At 34.6% G+C, this 23,560-nt stretch overlaps 1 protein-coding gene across 1 annotated transcript in view; it reads left to right on the forward strand.

Moving 5' to 3' along the window:
• Positions 1 to 4,664: 4,664 nt before the first annotated feature.
• The window catches only part of CLCN7_2 (H(+)/Cl(-) exchange transporter 7), a 28,439-nt gene continuing 9,543 nt past the window's right edge, over positions 4,665 to 23,560 (forward strand). The window contains exons 1-16 of the mRNA XM_051211694.1: positions 4,665 to 4,806; positions 4,854 to 4,964; positions 4,999 to 5,064; positions 5,098 to 5,233; positions 5,308 to 5,417; positions 5,451 to 5,837; positions 8,683 to 8,793; positions 9,579 to 9,697; positions 10,005 to 10,143; positions 11,543 to 11,774; positions 12,514 to 12,722; positions 12,832 to 13,110; positions 14,902 to 14,988; positions 16,919 to 17,008; positions 20,040 to 20,120; positions 21,757 to 22,676. Coding sequence (XP_051071783.1) covers positions 4,744 to 4,806; positions 4,854 to 4,964; positions 4,999 to 5,064; positions 5,098 to 5,233; positions 5,308 to 5,417; positions 5,451 to 5,837; positions 8,683 to 8,793; positions 9,579 to 9,697; positions 10,005 to 10,143; positions 11,543 to 11,774; positions 12,514 to 12,722; positions 12,832 to 13,110; positions 14,902 to 14,988; positions 16,919 to 17,008; positions 20,040 to 20,120; positions 21,757 to 21,858 — 2,322 coding nt within the window. The 5' untranslated portion in view covers positions 4,665 to 4,743 and the 3' untranslated portion in view covers positions 21,859 to 22,676. The remainder of the gene's footprint in view (positions 4,807 to 4,853; positions 4,965 to 4,998; positions 5,065 to 5,097; positions 5,234 to 5,307; positions 5,418 to 5,450; positions 5,838 to 8,682; positions 8,794 to 9,578; positions 9,698 to 10,004; positions 10,144 to 11,542; positions 11,775 to 12,513; positions 12,723 to 12,831; positions 13,111 to 14,901; positions 14,989 to 16,918; positions 17,009 to 20,039; positions 20,121 to 21,756; positions 22,677 to 23,560) is intronic.

The raw sequence follows: 23,560 nt of genomic DNA on the forward strand, positions 1-23,560 counted from the left end.
TTTTCTCACAGTACATGTCTGATAGACTTCTTTAACGAGGCTACTCGTATACGTGACCAGAAAAAACTAGTTATTATACTATCCTTCGATCTTAAGAAAACCTTTGATAAAGCACCTCATAATCTTCTAATCAACAGACTTAAGTCAGTTGGAATTATAAATCCCTTTTTGCAATGGATCAAGTCTTTTCTTACGAACAGATATCAAATAACCAAGATTAACTCTACAACATCTACACCTCCACCAATAACCAGTGGTGTTGGACAGGGTAGTGTCTTGGGTCCATTGCTCTTTATAATCTACATCAACAATATATGGAAGTGCTTTAGCACAGGTAAGACATACCTCTATGCCGATGACTTAAAAGTCATCTATAAAACTGACATTTGCGACGTACATAGTACTATGCAAACAAACCAACATAAACTCAACATGGTAGACGACTGGTGCAAACGCTGGAGGTTAGAGCTCAACACAAGGAAATGCGGATGGTTATGTATAGGAGACACGTCGCTTAAAGTAAAACTAACACTTGACAAAAACACATTGCCCAGACTGGCATCAGTAACTGACCTAGGGGTACATTACTCACACAGTCTTAATTTCTCTGAACATATCTCAGCCAAAGCATCCAAAATGCTGAAATTGCTTGGCTTCATTCTCCGTAATTTCTATCAAAATGAATCTAAAATCCTTCTTTATAAAGTTTGTGTAAAACCTATCGTTGAATACTGCTCGTTCTTATTTTCCAACCTACGCCTATCTGATATACTAAAGGTGGAAGGAACACAACGAGACTTCACCCGAAAAATACTTATGACTGACTCAGTCACTGACTACAGTTCCCGATGCCAAATCTTAGGAATAGCACCCCTTTGGGAGAGAAGGCTTAAGTCTAATTCGATTCTCTACTTCACACTACTCAAAGACCTTACTTATTCGATATGTAAGATAATTCTTAGCCGAGATTCACATGAATACGAACTTCGAAACAAAGTAACTACAGTCATAGTTGAGAAATACAGATCAAAAACTCGGGAAAACTCCTCCCTCACCAAGTATGCAATAATATGGAACAGTCTCCCCTCCGAAATACGCATAGCAGATGAATTACATACGTTTGTAAAACTGCTTGATCAAGCCCTCACTTGCACTGATCTAGCACGTACGAACACATCTGCGCCTCACTCAGACATCATAGGCTCTCTCCATGTTTAGACCAAAATGGACTTCAAGTTCAGTTTGCCTTATTTTTCCTACTTTGCAGTTGTATTAGTTACTTTTTCCACCCTATTTCTTCACTTGAAGTAGACAGGTAACCCACTGAACCTGTCGATGCTGTTCAGCTAAACTCGGTCGCTAAGGGTCACTCACTACCACCCTAAAAAGTCAAGAGGACTGCACAATCGGCTGCCTACTACCAGTGGTCCTGCATCTATGGAGCCTGTTACCAATCGGCTGGTTGGGACAGCACAAAATAACATCAGCACCAAGTTACTGTGAGTTTCTTCCTGTTTATCTTGTATTAACGTTTTACTCTTCTGCACACTATGTTGACTAGCAATTAATATTATTTCTCCACTCGTTACCTTATCTACAACTCATACACTTCTATACTTTTCCGCCTGTTTTGATAAACAACTATCCTACATTATACCCTTCTTAATGCTTATACTCTGATTGACAAACTATACTTTATACTATAGTCAACAGAAACACTGCATCGATGCCTTACCCACAGTCCATAACTTGTAACTGCCTGATAAGCTTCTAAAGTGGTACTTATAGAAATAGTGTTTTCCAACAGGTTGTGAAACACAGAGGATTGTGTGAGGTATGACATATATCCAAAAATAAGCTTAAATGAGCCTACCATCACAAAAGGGGGAGGGTGGAGTTACTGACCATCCGTGTTCGTGGGGGCAGAACATTTTGTGTGTATCAGGCTCTTTATGATTGAGAATAAGTCAATCAATCTGTGATATAGATTGTCTTCCTACGCTCACCACTCAGGCATGTTTCCAATTTTGTGCTAGATTAGCTATTCTACTAAGACAACCTATAACATGCTAACTCGGACTTTTACACTAGGATTGTGTGGCTGGCATCGGATGGACAAAAAAGAAAGGAAAGAAAATATTAGACAATGAAAGATATAGTCATTAGTATTCTTAACACTTCACCCTCTATATGCACACTCCCTTCTAATAAACCGCTTTCGTTGTACCAACCTTGACTTCCCTTCCTTCATTTGAGCTTACTTCAACTTGTTAAACATCACAACTCATTGTCCTTTATTACTTTATTCTCGAATATGGAGCCTCTAACTTCATTTCACTCTAACAAGAGATAATATGAATTTATTCTAATTTATTATACCTCTGTCTGTTCTACTACACAATGTTAAGCAAAGTTTGGCGTTCATATCCCAGTGCCTTGCTGCTCTTCTGTTTCTCTTTTTTTCTCCTTCAGAATCTTGCTCTGAGGGCACAGCTATGAAACTTCTGACGTATGGAACAAACTAGGCGTACGCGTCTCCTCAAGGTCATTGGTTACAGCAAGCGCTCTACGAGTCTAATTTATAACAACTATAAACTTGATAAGTTGGGAAGCATGTTCTGCATCAACAAATGTGGTAATTTATAGTTCATACCTGTAAAAATGGCGTGTACCTGCACATGCAGAAATATATTATTAATGTTAATTAATATTAACATCTAAAAACTCGATATTTTAAGATTAGGGTAAACTTAACTTTCTCTCAGGCTATGGAATATCCTAATGGGGCCACCAATGTTCAGCATTAGAACGGCTTTTTTTCTTGAGTTATATTAACGATTTTTCACAACAGGTATCATCTGACTTATTATTCTTCGTTGATGAGGGAATCGTTCAGCCATGAGGGTGGACTAGCACTTCAGGAAGATCGGACTACACTTCAAGGGCGAGCAGACGACAACAGACTTAACTTTAACACTTAATAGCGTAAAGTAGTCCGTCTGAGGCATGTTGCAAACTACAACTACAACTTAGGCAACTCCCCTCTAGTGGTATCTCAAGTTTAAAAAGATCTAGGTGTGCTGATACCCTTCTTTCTGAAGTGTTACGCTAACTGCTTCAAATATACTTTGTATCAAACCTTTCACTAGTAGCATTGGATCACATTTTCGTCCAGTTTGGAGGAAAGACTTTCCACCTAATCTTTAATAGTTTTATTCGTCTCGATTTAGAGCACGGAAATATTGTATTTCCTCCCTGACCCCCAAAGGATTAGGACACTCTTGTACGTGTCACGGAATCAGTTCGATGATTCAAATTCAAACCTTATGAAGAGCGCCCTTAATCACCAAACCCTTACCCATAAGAGTACAGGCGTCTTAGGGGTGACCTAATGGCGTACAGCATCTTTAACACTTCTGGACATTCCCTTAAACATCTACATAAGTTTAGCTCCAACACAAACGTAAGGGGTAACACCCAGGAACTGGAGACATGACTCAGCAGGACGGATTGTAGACACAAAGTCTACTCCTTAAGAGTTGTCAAATGCTGGAATTCACTGCCGGCCGAGCTAGTCCAAACGACTTCATATGAGTCGTTTAAGAGAAATCTTGACATATTCTTAATAATTAAGGCTTTTACCTTACAACGAATTACTAATTTCTTTATCGTTAATATACCTAAGTGATTCATTGCTACTAGGCTCGGAAGCCCGTTAAGCGAAAGCTTCTTATATTCCGTCCACAACCAATTGAACCATTTGAAGAGTAGACGTTATATTTTTAAGGATTCAGGGCAGGATTTCATCATCTTTTACTAACACTTTTAAAATGCCACAGGTATTCGGAGTCAAACAACACTCTTAAAAGTAAAACCTTCACAATTTGAGTATGCCATCGAAGTCAAACTAAAAGTCAGAAATGAAAGGTTTCGAAGATATAGTTGAAAGGCTATTGATTTATCGGAAAGCGTTAAATCTAAGCTGACTACCGGCCGTAGGAGATGCGTAGCACGATGTACCCACTCGCTATCTGGTGCAGATGCACTACCGAGCACCGTCAGCTAGAAGGGTTTGCTAAAACTAGTGTGGTCAGCATCAAATGTCGAAGACAAACAAGACTATTTATTTTTGGGATTTATTTACTTTTACAACTTCTCTTTAGCCTGTTAAACATAACTAGGTCCGCACCTGACCCCATCAACGATCTACTGCTGCTATGTACGGAAGCCTCTTTAGCGAAGGATTCTTCTCTTTCGTCTGCAACCATTTGAACCATTTTTCGAACACTCACATTGGTAATGCAACTCAAAGTAACGAAATGTGACGAAGTCTTAATAACTTCCGCAAAATGAAACAATTGTGGCATACCCAAAATTTTGCTTGATGATGATGACTGTCTGAGAAGTAGTTTGAATTTGTACTCAGCATTACGATTATAGGCCTCGGAATTTTATCTGCTACACTGTACTTGTAGCATTAGTAGTGTCCGAAAAAGATTGTAACCAAAACTTTTGTACCCTTTTGTTAATTTTGTAACACGGCAAGTTTTATTTAACAAGGACATTAGAGGTTTCTCAGAGAATTAAATTTCGAGGAACTACTTATCTGTGTAACTCAAAATTAGAGTTTGAACTGTGAGTCTCGTACGTTCAGACAACCTTGACAAGGAAAAGCGCTCCTTATGGTTAGGTTTCTTGTCAATGTCGAGGCGTGATGTCGCTCCTGGTGCGAATGCTCAAGAAATGAGTGATGTGAACCAAAATTTGTCCTACAGTTTTCGGTTGGGCATTTCTAGCGACGTGGAGGTATTATATATGACCTAGAATAACGAAGGAAGTATTTTCGGCTCTAGGATACGCAAGCCTTTCGTCGAAACCAGACATCACGATGCAGCTCTACAGGTGTGCTGTCTTTCACTAATGACGACTTACATCCTGATATCTTACTGGACCAAGGCATCGAAGTAGGTTTAACTCTACGAAACATCTGGCTCTCAGGGTTTTGACTATGATCCTGTTCAGAATAAAATATTCACTGACGAAGGAGTACGAAGGGCGTCTTATGTAACATATAATACAGTTAATTACACTTTACAGGGAAGCATCTTTAGAGGAGCCTCGCTAAGGCATTTAGTACTATTCTTCATAGGCGTGTTTACTGGACTTTCTGCCTGCGTAATTGATTACGCTATTGAAAACATCTCGAAGTATAAGTATAGATCAGTTTCATGGCGTATCCTTTTAATAAACAACATAGAGGCTCAGGTTACACTTCAACAAACTGTCTTCTTTCCTTAACCAGCGTAGTTATCAGTCGTTACCCACATTCTTTGTGGATTTCTGTTCCAGGATTTTTGTGGTGTGCAATCAATTCTTTCCTCACAGGTATAGCAGCTACACTAGTCGTCTTTTTAGCTGTATGTCAAGTTTCTGACCAAATATTTTTGTAGCCAGTTGCTTCTGGAAGCGGAATCCCGCAAATTAAATGTTATCTTAATGGTCTTAATGTTCCTCGTGTAATGCGATGCCTGACTATGATCGTAAAGGGTGTTGGTGTTATTTTGGCGGTGTCTGGAGGTTTGGCTGTTGGAAAAGAGGGACCTATGATACATATTGGCTCGGTGATTGCTGCAGGATTATCACAAGGGCGATTGCGGTTTTTAAAATATTCCTTGGGTTGCTTGAAGATTTTTAGAAATGACCAAGAAAAACGTGATTTTGTCAGTGCTGGTGCGGCTGCTGGGGTTGCAGCTGCTTTTGGAGCACCTGTAGGGGGTCTGTTATTTGCCCTTGAAGAAGGCGCTAGTTTCGTTTATCAAAGATTAACATGGACCATAGTAAGTTATTGTTCGTTTTTGTCATGTTTTTCTACCCTCAAGTTTTGCTTGTGTCAAACTGTCTGTTCGTCATTTGGTTTTCCACTAGATATTGTAGGTGGACAATAAACCTAAAGTCATATTTGTAATAATCGCAGCGGTTATGCTCTGAATTGTCTCAACGTTTTATGTGACACGGCTATTCTTCAGAGAAGTAGTAAAGTTCATTATTTTAGGTAGATAGATTCGAAAATGGTCCTGTATTTAACATGTCCTGTCACGTCTATGTGTTGGTTTTGTATGTATCTAAAGTGTGATTCATTCGATGCAAGTATGTTCAAAATTTGCTACATGTTGGTCCATATTAATGTACTTCGTTATTAAAACCCAATGAACAAAAAAACCTTTGTTCACGGCTGTAGTCATATCAATGTTGTTCATCTCAAAACTCAAAGGACATTTAGGAAAAATAGCTTGTCAGTGTTGGTTCAAAAGTAGTCGGATTTTGTGTTGTCAAGTTAATGTCAAATAACTGGACACAAATTCAAATAAAACTAGCATTTAAACAATCGAGGTTGCTCTCTCAATTCCCGTGTTACTAGAGGTTAAATCAAATCAGGTGTCGAAAACATTTTCACTTATTGATTAACTGTTGCCGTCATGAAGCTAACCTCAATCCACACTATTCAACCTAGGGTCCGCCCATATGTGTAGGGCTTCATGTATTAATATTTCTTTCTCAACAAACCCTACCAAATAATTTTGGTTGGATCGAAGTCTACTTGACGCCAATTTACTATTGAATATACTGTTATCGTTGATTTGTTCCCAAGCTTTCTGTAGTCTTCTAAGAATTTAGAAGTATTTCCTAAACATTGTCTATGTCCACTTTGTTGTTTAACTAGCTGCCCGGACGTTTTGTTCAGTGTGCAGCACGACTCTCGTAACATTTAAATTCGTGCACACGTTCTGTGTTCATCATTTGGAACCACATTCTTGACTTTCACGAAAACAGGTCTGATTTTATCACTGGCACACAAATAAACCTTTAGATCTTGTTTGACATTCTTATAATTATCTTTGTTCAGTGTTTTTTTTCAGTGAAGATTGACAATATTCATGTTGTACCGTAATACTGAAAAGTAAACATTTTTTTATACGGTGGCGTGCTGCCTGACTCAGACTACTGTACTTTGATCTCAGACCTGTGAAACAATCAGTCCAATATCATCAGGTTTCTTAGAAGGGATATTCATCACCGGAGTTATATGTCGCCTATAAATCTCTAGCACCCCGTGTTGTGATTTTAAGGCCGGCTAGTTATCACGTGATTTATCCGCCAACTGAAATACGACTTAGTATTGTGTTAAACCAATGACGTTCGACCGGTATGAGCAGCCTAGCATCCTTATTGGTCCTTTGTTCGCCTAACCCATCCACTTGAGTCTAAAACACCAATAACAGCTCACATTATGCGAATCATTTATTTCAAACATACTTGGTTTATATACCAGCCAAACAGACCGCATTACACCATAAAATAGGAAATGACATTTATACAAAATCAAACCAAAAAGTGGCTATGAACGTGGGAGACAGTAGTCAATAAACTGAACATAACTTAAAAACAGTAAATCGTACAATAATAATTTATAGGTCGAAATGAAGCTTATAATAAGAGGAATATAGATATACATAGTCTAGCTACTGAATAGTTATACAATAACTATATATATATATATATATATATATATATATATATATATATATATATATATATATATATAATATTAGTCCATTAATAGTTCTCGGAAGTTACTCGTAATTTAATCTTCACTAGGATACAACACTCCGATTTAAAAACAGTTGCTTTCCTCGTCGCTTGAATTCGCCTACCTTTCACTTTTAAACATTTCTCTAACTTCATGTCGACTGATAACTAAAGATACAAGCTCACTAGATGCTGTCTTATGTCTTATATAACCGTACTGCAAATTGATTGTTCGTGCTCCCATTTATCTCATATCAAATCAGACAACAGATCACTGAGGTTTATTCCAACAAGCTTGAAATATGAGTAGAAATAAGAGTAATCTTACAAAGGTCTACAAAATGAGCGTGAGCGCTAGTGAAAAATAAGCAAAAGATATGGTAAATTCACCAATGTCATGTTAATTTGTGAATTAAAGTAATAACCAACTTAGCGAGAGTTAGGGCAGAAGGACCTGGCTTTAATTCTGATGTTATTTCAGGCTGTTGGTCCTGCATTACCCGTTATGTTATCTACGGGGTACATTTAAAGTTGGGGGTACTTCCATCTGATCAGTTTGGGTTGTCGACCATCCCGGTACACAAAAGATACAAACTGAAGTGTTCAAGTCTGATTTTATGGTGTTTATCTGAAATTGTGGACAATCGGGCCATTGTTTATTCTGCAAAGTGAACTTTAAAATGTTAATAGTTACCAGGTTAAGTTACCACAAACACGTTTCAGGCTGAATTTCCAAATGACAAAAGCTTTCATAAGAGCTCGCATTTACTATCTTACATGTTAATTGGTGATACATTTCATGCGTTATATAAAGCTGAGGATTTAATATTCGAAAAGGTAATAACTTTTCTTGATACTATAAGAATGTGTCCAATGGCATTACATAAATATATAGCGTCGCATATAAAAGCACATCTGGCTTTTATCTGTCACTTAGAAAAAAATGAATCATAAAATGGTGTTGAGTATTATGATTTTTTTTTGTACACCCTCCTAGTGTTAGGATGTATATTTCGTGCTAGTTTATGTAGGTTGATTAGGAGTTTTATTGCAAGTTCATAATAGCATTGTACCAATAAAAATTTGCTCTTGTAGCTCTTCGCATCAATGGTTTCGATGTTTACTTTGGCTCTGTTCAAATCACTGACTCGTACCCATGTGTTCAAATTTACTCCTGGTGGTCTTGTAAGCTTCGGTACCATAGAAGTAAGTTATATCCCTTGATTTACTTAATAGTCACATTTATTTATGATATATACCGCGTAACAATCATTACTTGTCTGTTTGCCTGACTTTCTGATCATATCAAGCGAAATATTATCATTGTTATGTTTTCACTTGTATTCAGAATCGATCACAATGGCGTCGGTGTATACACTTTCTGTCTTCCCTTAAACTAAGAGATTAAAATCGCTTCATATCTTTCTTTCTACGAACTAATTCTTTCTTCCTGTGCTATATCCTTATTGCAATCTTTCTTTTATATATTACCACCTCTGAATTAACTACTTTTATGAATCCGGTGTCCATCTTGTTGTGTTAGTGAGGTATGGCAACTTGGACCGATGCATAAATGTGCCTGGTCCTACGTTGTAGCTGACTGACTGACTGTGTTCATTGTCTTATTAACTAAAAAAATTACTAGCCAATCCTAAGTTTTAAATCTAATGGTCAATGCACTCCATGTTCTTTTTAATGAAATATTTTTGAAAGTGAATACTTGTTTCGCTCATCACAATAGAAGTGATCCATTATAATATAGATTTATCGTTTATTATCAATCATTTCATCTTGTCCAAAAAATTGTTCTACGTATTGGATTTCGGGTCTAGAATCCGAGCCGTCACATGTTATTTTTCATTGCTTCTAAAGGTTCAAAGCTAATGTAGTTGGCTAATTATTCACATTCATGTGTCATTTATACTGTGGTATTTTCTTTCCATATAACTAATGTTGTCTGTTTTTATTTGTTTTGTGCCTTCTTGGTTTAGTCATTAAACGATTACAATGCCTATGAAATTCTTATGTTTTTACTAATGGGTCTAATTGGTGGATTATCTGGAGCATTGTTTGTGAAAGCGAATTCAGTCCTAACAAGATATAGACAAAAGTAAGCAAAAATATGTAAGCAATTCATTACTTCGCTTAAAGTTGTTCAAGCATGAAAATGGCTTATAACTTTAACGTTACAACGGGTAATCCTTTTCTAGTAGGACTTTGTCACTTCCAATTTTTGCAATATGACTGAAATTTCTAGCAAAATACTATCTTCAACTGTAGAAACCGTTAATAATACATAAAATTGTTCAGTGGTCATAAAATTTTTTTATATTAGTTGTTCGATCCGACATTACATTTTCGTGTATATCATGTTTGGAAACATTTGGGACTGAATAATTTCCTTCCCTTTGTTTCAGGAACATTACAACAAAATATAACAAGATTATAGAAGCCATTCTGGTCAGTTCGTTAACTACCACTTTATGTTTTTCAATAATGTGGGCTGTTCGTGATTGTAGTCCATTAGCATATACTAGCAGTTCTTTCCCCCTCAAAGTACGTTTTACTCTCGTTGATTCAGTCATTAATTTATTGTTTTATTAAAGATATTCGATTGATATAAATTTGATTCTTACGCATTAATATATTTTCACTATTTGTGATGGTTAAGTGGAGATCGTTTAATATTTGTTAATTCTGTGAATTCAAATCAAACCGGATGGTACTAAAACTTATGCTAATACTGGGTTATGTTACAAATAGGTTGATATTGGTTATGACAGTGTTTTGTCCAGTTGTAGTGGTTCTAGAGATTTCACTATGAAGTTGAGCACTTTGATATACAAGGAGAAGTAAATATGAATTACTTTAGGTACTCTTTGTGTATCGAGGTTTATTTCCCTGACATTGACCTATGATAATGACCAGGCGTAGTTATTGTTAATTAGCTCTTATTAATTCTTACTTTTAAAATCCATTCCATGAAAATAGTTCAGATTGTATATTTGTCTTAAGGCCTCTATCGTACAAGGTAATTAAACAATCGTATTTCTTTTATCAGAATTTGTTATAATGGGGATAGTTACTGTATTAAATTTATTCAGTCTTTTACAGATGATGATATAACTACGGAACACCCTTCTGTCCACATATACTGCACATTCAAGATTTCTATGAATTACTGAGCATACGCGTCCGTCTAGTGTTTCAGAAGTTTCTTCCATGTCCTCATACCCAAGGACAACAATCTATCAAAGTATCAATGATACTTTTTTGCACGAAGCACTAGATAAAATGCAACACTGGTTGACTAAAATAATTATTCACATTCATACTGTTAGACTAGAGGGTTTGATTTATGTGAGAAACAAGTGGCAGGAGGTATAAACATTTACTATTTATCAAAATGTTCCGACCAATCGTAGCTAAGATTCATTCAGGGATTAATTTTACTACCAACTAAGTGATCCTAACTAAGGATGAAAAACAGTTATCGCGGTAATAACTGTGGCTTGAACACATGTTAAGATTTTAGAGTCAACAAAGTCATTTATATGATCATCCGACTTCACACTAACGATGTTGCCGCCAAACTGATGTTACTCGACTTAATGAGACATAGAAAACTAATTCTTAGATGGAAGTTTATTTCACACCCAAACACTAGGTTAACTATATTACAGCTTAGTTTTTGAGCGTTGACAATGCACTGACAAATCCAAATCAAACTACCATGAACAATTTTGTTATAAGTAATAATTTCATATCACAATATTACATGTTTTCGCTTGGCGTTTATTTATAAGTCTAGAAAATATGATTACTACCATATTTGTTATTAGTTAAAATTGTAAACACATCAACACTCAATAAATTCTATTTTTCGACATATTAATTTCTTGACTAATCATATGAGGTTCATTAATTTTCCCTATATATTTTCCGTATAAAACAGATGATGTGTGCGGACAACGAGTTTAATTCAATTTCCTCACTGTTATTTTCAACACCTGAATGTTCTCTCCGAACTCTGCTTCACGATCCTCCAATGACATACAGTATTTCAGTGTTAAGCATATTTGTACTCGTATACTATTTCTTGGCCTGCATTACATATGGTTTGTCTGTTCCTGCTGGTCTATTCATACCATCTTTGTTGATTGGTGCTGGCTGGGGTCGAATCATAGGTTAGTGGTTATTTCATAAATTTCTACTTTATACATGAAATTGATACAACTAGTACATCACCTATAAAGTATATCCCACCATGTCCTTGACATATGGAAAGATTTTGTACTAGGAAGTAATAAGCAAGGTAAAGCATATTTTAAATCCCGAAACGAACCATACTGTGTAAACAGTTAACGCACCATAGTATGGGGGAGGGTAGCACGTATATAATGTACTCTTGTAAACCATATCCATTTAAGCTAATGATTATAACTGTTCCTAAGATTCTAATATACTAAGTTAATACTATATCTTTTTGGGAATGCGCTGTGTCAGCAAAACGCTTTAATCATTTCATTTTGAACAACTCACGAGATCATTTTGTTGTTTTACGCTTGGATAATACAACCGAGCATATACTATTGACATGAGAATGGATTTAACCTTATTTATAGGTCAAGTGACGGCGCTTCAACGATGACATAACCGTGCTTAACTAAAAAGAGATTTAAAGCAATTAGTCCCTTTGATAAATTTCGGTAGTGTAATAAGATGAAACTTATCAGAACTATGTGATATATTAGCGCAATACTTTTCGAACAATCTGATCACATATATACTTGTTAAGAACATTTATATATAGAAATAAAAGATCGAATTCGAATCAAATTTGCTAACCTGAATTAATTAGTTTTTATTAATTATTTTACTGTACAAACTAGTATTTCTTTTTATCCATTTTTATAATTATTTTAGGACATTTAATGCATACTATTGATCCAGTTCATTTCTCCGATCCCGGTAAATTCGCACTGATTGGAGCTGCTGCACAATTAGGTGGTATTGTTCGAACGACATTAAGTTTAACAGTTATTCTAATGGAGGCAACAGGAAACGTAATTGTTGGATTACCTTTGCTAATGACTTTGACTGTTGCTAAGTATATGGGTGATTGTTTAAGCGAAGTAAGTTGTAAAGCTTTTCTATAAATTGATCGATTTGTAGTCGTAGTCCAGTATTGTTTTTTATTATTTTAATCGGGTCGTTTTTGTGTTGACTTTCAACTTATTACAGGGGATTTATGATGAACATATTGGATTGAATAGTATGGCTTTACTTCCGTGGACACCGCATTCTTTATCTATAACTAAGAGAGCTTATGACCTGATGTCTAATCCAGTCGTGTTTTTATATCCTATTATGCGTGTTAGTGAATTAGTTGAACGGGTTACAAATAATTTACATCATGGATTTCCAGTTGTAGTGGGTTCCACAGATTCATCAAGATTTTCATATGGTACTTTAGTTGGGATGATTTCTTCGGAGCATTTAGCACTACTGTTGCAAAAACGGGTATGTTACCTTTTCTTGTTGTGATTTTATTTTTCTATTATCAAAGTTACCTTGGTTATTGTTGTTTTTTGTTCGTTCGAGTTATTGATTTAAGTTGGCGTGGAATATAATCCAGAATCAATATGATACAACAACTTTTATTAACTTTTTTAAGGCGTCTTATTTTCCGTCCATCAAAGGTTTTATTCGCGGAAGCCAATTGTTTGTTGTTCTTGTTTGAAGCTTGTAACAATTTAGTCAGACAGATAGGACAATATCTTTAATAAACTAAGGGTTCACATTCGCTTTACCTTACAATGTCACTGAAAGAGAAATGCTTCTAAATTTAGTATTACATAGGATCTTAAAGTTCTGACGAAAACCTCATTTTCACATTATTAGATTAATGAAAAGTGTTTACATCATTTGTTGGGGATTAGTGGGAGAAGTGCACGGACTTTTTGGAGACTAGGAGATAGGTTCTTAAATCACCATGTACAAAACACTAGTAATTTTCTAAAGAGAGATTCTATCAGCCTTGTGGGTTGCTAAGTCATTTCAGCCAATGTTTTCTTAAAATATACTTTCGTACATCCAAATGTTAGTAATTTGAAGACCTATTCACTACTTCCTCGTCATCGGGGTGTTGTTTACGAAGTCAAGAGAACGGAAACTCAATGCCCGAAACTTGGACCGGGTTGGTGGATATGGAATATCCATCTAGAGTTATTGGTTGCAAAACCATGATTACAAAACAATAGTGCACATTGGCTCCAGGATCCCGACGGAACAAGTGGAGTACCAATCTATTGTCAGTCACTGGTTACCATGAAACTGCATCTCCTAACGTTGCTCCACTGTCTTGTAGATTAGACCTTCAGGTCAAAGACTCGAGGTGTAGCCCCCTAAGCAGACCACCAGCTTTGGTTTGGTCGCCCGGGCAGTATCCAGCCTCCACAGAAATTGAGTGATGAAGTGTGTTATTAGTTGGAGTTTGATAGATAAACTGGTGAGAAAATACGGTTCGGTAGTAGCATACAGGTTCATTCAGTAACATTTATTTATTTAAACACATAACCATTGGTACAAGGGGGCCCCAAATTTATATGCACCACATTTCGTCATTCGATTCGTGTGAGGACTGGAACACTACATGGGAAATCAAACCGAAGCAGGTGATCATATTAGGAGGCCACTTCTCGAACTTCTGACCTGAAGGTCTAATCTACAAGACAGTGGAGCAACGTTAGGAGATGCAGTTTCATGGTAACCAGTGACTGACAATAGATTGGTACTCCACTTGTTCCGTCGGGATCCTGGAGCCAATGTGCACTATTGTTTTGTAATCATGGTTTTGCAACCAATAACTCTAGATGGATATTCCATATCCACCAACCCGGTCCAAGTTTCGGGCATTGAGTTTCCGTTCTCTTGACTTCGCAAAGAACCTCCCTGCTGCGAGGTGTGAGTAGGATTTCCTTGTGAGTGGTTGTATACTGGTGGCCATATGAAATTATTTGTAGATGGAGGACGGTTTTTCCTCACCTTTGTTCGTACCAGTGCATTCAGGGACTCATTCAGTAGACTTTGAGCTACTTTATTTGTTAGTGTGACTGAATACGCTCTTACTACTAAAACTAAGGCGAGTTTTCGAATTTCATATCAAATTACTTAGATAATTGTTTAAATATATAAGCCACAGTTTCATAACTTGGTAAGTTTTCTAATGCATATTTTTCTGAATACAAAATATCACAATTTTTTTTGTAAATTCATTTGATTTTCTTCAACTCACAACTTTCGTGTATTTAGGCATTTTTATCTAAAGATGGTAATATCGTATATTCATTGACCTATAAAGATTATGATGATGCTTATCCATCCTATCCAAAGTTAGGTGTAAGTCAACATATTTTAAAATTTAATTCTTTTTAATGAGATTGTCTATTTTGTTTATCGAATGTGATCAAAGTCTCAGAGTATGTTCATACATTTAAATGATTTAGTTTATGATAGTTTGATTGTTGTTCTATGGAAATGAACGTATTTATTTGGTTCATAGGAATCAGTTTAATTTCAAGATAGCTTCTTTTTGGAGAATCATCTTAAAACTGGATTCATTCGATAGATGTTTTGCTTTAGGCTGTGTCAATGTTCGGAGATATAGGCCATTAGATGAAAATTCATTAGTGTATAGATATCGTTGGACATAAAGGTTTCAAAACTGGCCGTTTGTGTTGTCATGAATCCTCACAACTGATTAGTTCGAGACTAGGATAAAACGACTTTTCAATGCTGCATATTTTTCAGTGGCCCTCCGCTAGATCTGAGCCCCCAAGTGCCCTTGTACGGCCGAGAGTGGGGAGAGTTAACAGGATCGTTGTTTACGAAATTGAAAGGACGAAAGGCGAATGTCCGGCGCTTTAACCCGCTTGATGGATATGGAGGATACACCTAGGAGAGTTAGTTGGAAAACCCTGATTACAAAACAATGGTGCAGATGGGCTCCAGGATCCCGACGGAACAAACGGAGTATGGACCAATTATTGGTCACCGGCTACCATGTGTCTGCGTCTCCTAACGTTGCTCGACTGCCTTGTGGATCAGACCTCTAGGTCAAAGGCTCCGAGTGTGGCCCCCCCAAGAAAACCACCCGCTTCGGTCTGGGCACCCGAGCAGTATCTCAGTTTTCACACAAATCAAATGACGAGATGTGACACACATATATTTGGTGCCTCCTTATACCAATGTTTATGTGTTTAAATAAATAAATAATAAATAAGATCCGAGGAAAATACTACTACAATTCAAGGATATGTTAGATAGGTGTTTCATATTATTTTCCGATTCTCAGATCACAGATGACATCGGTCGGTCTTAATGTTCTTTTGACAATCTTCAGCCTGCCTTGCATGAATCAAACAGTTTTTATCACTTTTTTAGGTATTCCAAAACTTCGGGGAATTAGTACGATTTCATGCACATTTTTTGACCATACTTGCATCTATCCTTATTTTATTTGAAATAATAAATGCTACTTCACTTTTAAAAACTACGAAGTTCCATTTCTAAAGTAGGGTAATAATTGATGATAAAGTAATTGCTGCCGAACATAATTTTAGACAAGTCTATCACACTTATGTAGCTATTCGACAACCGATCTCTCTCGTAACCATTACTACACAAAATATTGGTAATGAATGCCTCCCACTGTGCTCACTTTCATTCATTGTTGTTTGTTGGCTTAGTAGTATAAAGGGAACCTCACAATTGCATAAGTAAAATAATATTCATACTGAAAGTCACTAACCATTGATTTTGATGTAGTGCATAATGTATGGTAGTTTCATGAATCTCCAACTTTCTCTATAGGAAGTGACATTACCTATCTGCACAGATCCAATTAGATTAAGTTTTCTTAAATTCTCAATCTCGTAGATGAAATGTAAGTCACTATCGTTAAGCTGAAACCTTGCTGAAATAGAATTCTCTAGGTCAGTAACTGATTGAACTTCATATACCCTCGGTTTCAAACTGTACATTTTTATTGATCATTGTTGATGCTACTCGACTGTTTAGAATGAATTTGGTTGAACAAGTTTGGGACCGGTGTGTAAAAGCTTTAACCTCTAACCATTGTTTTACTACTGAATTCAAAATATCTCGCTCTTTTAACATTGTTTAAATATCTTAGATCGTGTAAATAATAAGAAAATGCAAAAATAACAATAACAATATACATGTTTTAAATTTTTTTTAAACTGTGAGGCTTGTTCAGAATCCTGATGTTCTACGTCGGATTTTTGTGTCTTCTTTTTGATTTACCTAGGATGTTTTAGCTAATTTGTCATGTGATGATATGGACGCCTACTTAGACTTGAGGCCATACATGTGTGAAGCACCATACAGTGTCCCAGAGGTAAATATTTTTTCTTCTAAAAAAGTAATTGTGAAATCTCATCTTCCTGTAAACATTTTGATTAAAATTGTCCACATGTTTTTTGTAAGATGATGAAGTGTTGTGTTCCACTACGAAAATGTACAATGTTATGTTAGTTTGTGCGAGATCACAATTTTAATTAAAAATATTCACATTATCACTGTAAATAGACTTCGCTACAAAATGAGCCTTATCCGTAGGCTAAAAGTCTAGTCAATCAAACCTTGATCATTATAAACAATGGATTTAGGTTCCCACATGGATTATTTTAGCCTCTGGACAAACCAATTTGTTTGTTCTTCAGTCACATTTTGACCTTGTTAACCTTGACTGTTTTTATATGATGGTATTCATGTATCGCCTACCCTATTCATCACATGTCTTTAAATACCTTTGCGCTTTATCAGATGGTGTTGCCACACTTGCCTTCGCTTTGCTTTCCAGCTTTCCGTTCTGAATGTCTGTCGGTGTAAGTGAGTGCCTGAAATAAATCGGTTCAACTTAACAGTTAACTGGCTTCTTATTACTGCCGTCGCACAAGCGTGGTTAATTTAAGTGTACTATAGGGTATTAAATTGATGCATATTCATTCGTTCTTTAAATTAGAGTCAGATCAGCGGACCACTAAAAATATTTGATATAAAGCTTTCTTCATTTGATCATGTAGATAAATTATGTTGACGAATTTCAATCACGTATAGGTAATAATTATTTCTCCTATAATTTGGAAGATTTTTCTTTTATGCTTGCGTTAGGAATAAACTTTGCGTTCTCTGAGCTTTGATATTTTCGTTCATACATGTGGATAAGGCTGATGACCTCATCTACGTCTGCTTTTTTATTGTTTAGAATGGCGTATGTTTGAACACGGGACACGGAGCTGTAATGTTCGAAGATTGTCATTTTTAAATATTAACTTTGAGTCATGTTTAACTAAAGTAAACTCAAAAAGGATTTTTCAAACCGAAATTTCAGAAGTTTCAAACTTCACGATAATTCAGTTTTGGCACATTAAAAGTCGCTTCCTAGTGATCCCTTTTTAACTTTACACCAAATCACTCTGTAAATGCTAGTGGATCCCTATTGTGTCATCATCAGTAGTAAAAGAAAAGGTATTCCTTAGTGTTTATTTGTCCCATTTGTAGTGTTTGAGGTACTGAATAATACAGAAGATAATGAGTATCTGGTTTATAATTCATTGAAAGTTGGCGAATAAATCACACAATAGTTGTATCGTGTATAATAAGCAAACTGTTTGTAAAGTACAGATGAATGAAGCTATTTTGATGAGAAATTCGATTTATGATTTTATAGTATTAAAAGAATTACTTACAGTGACTTTTTGTCTGTTTTGTCTGTCTTTTATTTCAATATCTGAATAGAAATTAAATTCTGAGTAGTGATTATAATCAATTAAATGTAGTCTAACATAATACATGGTAAAAGTGTATTTTTCAAAAATTGGCACTGTATTTTTCATGATCATAGCTATCTGTTTCTTGTGACTTTCCACCTCACTATAACCCCCTTATAAGTAATGCAGAATGATAATTATTAACATCTTTGTATAATTTCTAATATTATTTCATTAATTGCATGGTTTTTGTCAATCCAATGTGATGGTGACGTACTCACTTTATACTTAGCAATAAGTTTTTAATCCTACGTAATTATTCACGTAATTCCCATGTGGTGGATATGTCTTTAAGTTTAAATACAATTTGTTAGTTGACTAGGATTTCCTCTTTGTTTAGTATATAATAAATTGTATTGTTTTTAAAGTAATTTGTGTGTAGACTTCAGAATACCTCGGTGTTGGATATCGGGAGTTGTTAAGATAAGTAATCAATGATTGATTAAGAATATGATTTTGAAACATAATGTGATAATATTTTCATTTAGTTTTGTCAGTGTTGTGGCGGTATTTGAAGAATAAGTTATTATAGTTGTCATTTTACAGTTAAGATGCTAACTATTTCCAAATCCCTATAAGCAATCCCGCAGTATATTGGTTCCTATGAGAATTTCAACCGATCATTGGATCTTTTGATTATAGATGATTGTTTTCAATTATTAAGATTTTTATTTTAAGACTGAGTACATCAAATTCATAAGAGACTTGCTTGCATTGAATAAATATAAGCTACTACTTTTTCCTGAGTTTTTGTATGTCATTCCTTTTTTATCAGAAACTGTTATGTCCTTATGTCCGATTAATTATATCGCGTGATATGACCTCCGATTGGAGACATCGACCAGACTAATGACAAATAAATCAGTTCGATCAGTTCAGCGTCAATGCTGAGTTCTAATTGGACCACCGAGATGGTATCTTCTCTCTTAACTTAGCCGGTTTATTTTAGAACACCAATATCAGCCTCCGTTATACGAATCATATATTTCAGACATACTGGGTTTATACTCAAACAAATCAGATCTCATCATACCATAAAAAAGAAAATAACAATTATACATGATCAGGCCAAAAATTGGCTGTGATTGTGAGAGACTGTTACTAATAAATTGGGAATGTCTTGAGAATAGTATATCGTATAATAATAGTCGATAGATCAAATAAGAGCTTATGATAAAAGGAATATAAATACACATATAATATTAGTCCATAAATAATTCCTATCGGTTACCATTCATTTATTCTTCGTCCTCATCCAACAGAAACTGTCTGTTTTCTATTTTAAAAAATTAACAATAACACCTTGGACACTGTTCTTAAACTAGTATTTTAACAAAATTACTACGTTTACTCTGATTGATATCTTTATATTCGACAACCATAATTCACAGTCAGAATAACAAAGTATTCATATGACTTTTATGTTTTTCTACTTCAAAATCTGTTGAATAATTCATGTTGATGAATGATGAACGTCCTGGTCTTTCATTATTATATTTATTCAACGGAATTTATCTTATTATGTCATATTGCTCAATAATCATCTAATTTCTACTACAATTTTACCACGTGAAACATTATCTTCTCTTATTTTAGACTATGACAATGACTCGTGTTTACCATCTTTTCCGTTTATTGGGTCTCCGGCATCTACCGGTTGTTGATAGTCAAAATCAAGTATATTACTAATGTTCTGCTTTTTTTGCTTTGTGTATATATTGAAATCGTACTTATAATTACAGTTTGACAATGTCATGAATATTGTGTATGTGATTTTATTGAATAGTTATTTTTGTGACAAATGACTGACAAGGTTATAAAAACGTGTTTTGTCTATGTCGTCTCTGTTGTGTCCACCGTCCTACTGTTCATACATGGAAACGGTAACCACTGTAATTCCCATGAAGCACGAAAGAATCCGAAAGACTTGTAAAAATGAGGATTTATTGGCTCTCCAGAATCACCTCGTCATTAGACCAAAGCGCACTCATTTCTATAATAATTTCTTCACAATAATATAACATATGGGGGAATATTAATAGAGTTACTGGAAAATATAGTGAATATAGTTCACTTGAATTAATATAGGGAATATAAATATCTCACTGAATGAAGGTTCACATGTGTCATGTTGAAGTAAGTTTATACTGGATTAATGACAACAAGATTGAAATAAATTGATGTCATCTTTCTGTCCCGCCACATAAAACAAAGGAAACTAGCCTAACATGAATCTTGTCAGTTCAAAGTGCCTTATGTTTTAGTGACTAAATTCTGCGGAAGAAAGTCAATAGTATGGGATAAAATAATCCAACATTAACTACATAAAATGTTCTGACTGTCGATTTTCCCAGTCAATGGATCGTTACTAATCAAATCTTTATTAAATTATGTTACCGGAATTTTCAAAACACTAAGTTCTCTTGTTTCGAAGATAATCATACTGATAGTTCCCTGCGAAGCTCAGATCACTAGTGGATAATTTGGTAATCTTCTGATTTTGGTTTTATCCATTCACTAACTCTTACATGTACCAGACTACAGCTTACAACAATCGTATACAGTTACTAAATAAAACTATCACGAAAAGTTCAAATCTATTTGATGTAATTTTTAACAGCAACTGTTCAGAAAATGTTGTCTAAGTATGTTCATTGTTCTAAATTATGTGATCTTAGTTAACAAATAATGTGGATCCTTACATAGCTGGAAAACCGTTTAAGCATTTTAAGTGATTTTGGTTCGTGGTGAAAACCCCAAATCTAATTCCTATTCCTAACCACCAACTGCAAATCATAATTGCATTTCCTCATATTGATCTACAGTTCTCATTTAGTTCTAGTTAGTAGGTGAACATTCTCAAGGTCACTAAAACGTCTCTCAAAGGTTGTCCATAAATTATAGTCTCATCGTGGGTATCATTACCAAGGTTTGATTTGATAATTTCGAATAGATTGAGTAGATTGTTATAAATAAAATAATATATTTGTAATATCCCAATGAGTAGAAAAATTAGATTTTCTGACATTTCGTGACTTAGTGTAAACCACTTCTTCAGAGAATAAATAAATAACCAAATTAAAATTAATCCAAGCTTAAATAGTACAACGGAACAATAGGACTGTGAAGAAGTGGCTTACACCAAGTCACGAGACGTAAGAAAATCTAATTTTTCTACTCATTGGGATATTACAAATATATTAATTTATTTATAGTCTCACCGATATTGTTAAGGTATAACTGTCACATTTATTATTTATAAATGAACTTAAACTTACTTTGATAAATTTATTAATTTCTACTTTATTTTCAGGTTCGTGGAATCATTACACGGAAAGATTTAAGACGTTTCAAATTCGAATTTGTTAGCGGTGAATATCGTGTAGAAGAGTTGATATTTTCACGTAAAATGTGATCACTACTTAAGATCTTTTCCCTTTTCTTCTTTTTTTTTAAAAAAAAAACAAACAAACAAATAAACATGATTTTAATTATTTTCTTTGGATCTGTTATCAACATTGTATATTTATGCTCATCATCAGTATTAACTAACCGGTTCTGATTCTATATTATTGTGAATAAAACATTTATTGGATTCACTGACTGACTAATAATAATAATAATAACAATTATGATTATTATTATTATTTTCACGTTATTTACTTTTGTATGTTTACCTAATGAATATTATCCTATTATTATTTTGTTTACGGTGATTTATTCATGAATTCTTAATTTTATTATTATTAGCCATTTCTTTTGTATAATTGTATACTTTCAAATTAATGAAATGAATTATTATATCGTTTATATATTCCCCTCCGAGCACTACTATATTAATACTGAAATCACGAATGTAAAATTATGTATACATATTAAGTAAATAAATTTTATGATTATTATTATTTTTTTTTAACGGTGTTAATATCTTTAGAAATTTTCAGGTTGGGTTTGAATGAATTCAATGAACTTTGAATCAATTTACTAAGAACATAAAAAACAGATTATATAAGAACCATTATTTTTCAAAATCCAATTACGAAAAAAACTCAAAAGTTCAGGCTTAGTTTAGAAAGTTATTGAATGATTATTTTTGTGTGTGAAGAGAATCCATGATCAGTGAGTAGGATTTCATTGTGAGTGGCCCTATACTGGTGGCCATGTGAGAGTATTCGTAGATGGAGGACAGACGTTCCTCACCCTCATCCATTTCAGGGACTTTGCTTGTCGAAAGTAAGTATAAATTGGCTCTCATAAGTATTAAATCCCTGATTCTTTTTAAATATCATTTGCATTTTGGCGAACTATTAATTGAACAAGTAATTTCGAATGACTCAATTGATAGATTCGATTGGTATATTAAACAGCATTATCGGGTTAAATGTTTGACATATTACATTATTAACTGTATTAATATTTAATGAGAAATATAGTTGTTAAAAACTTGATAAAGTTATCAGTTGCATGGGTTTCTCACTCTTTATATTCAATGTTCAATTAGTTCACTATGTATACGGGCCTCCTGAATAAGTTCCTCATTATCACTTATATATAAAGTTTGACTATCGTGATGTAGTCGTCTAGTGGACAACTTTCTAGTGTTTAAGGTAATAAGTACTAGATTAACATCACGGTGTGAGTATCAAATCTATGATATAAGTACACTCAACTGACAAGTCATAAATAAGACAAAAAGTTTATATAAAATCCTACCAGTATTATCTTATCCTATTATTATCCTATCAGTATTATCTTTACAAAACAGTTAGTGTGGAAATTTTCTCTCTTTTATGTCTAATGTGTATAATTATGTTGAAAATCCTAGACTAATCTCCAAATTGTGCTACTCTCTAGTTATATCTCTGCAATCATCCCAAGATTCACATATATCAGTAGTGATTGATCAACTTCAATGAGCTACGGGGAAAAAACACACAAATCTACAAATATTTTACACAGTGTTTCATTTCTAATAGATCATGCAGAAATATGTAATAATACTGATTATTGACTTTGTCATATTAAATAATTGAATATGTTATTAAAATAACTATTGTGACATGGTATATATATACATATATATATACGTATTAATATGCTTAGGTAGATTATATCAG

The sequence above is a fragment of the Schistosoma haematobium genome, chromosome ZW, assembly GCF_000699445.3.
Source record: "Schistosoma haematobium chromosome ZW, whole genome shotgun sequence".
In the NCBI taxonomy this organism is placed as follows: Eukaryota; Metazoa; Platyhelminthes; class Trematoda; order Strigeidida; family Schistosomatidae; genus Schistosoma; species Schistosoma haematobium.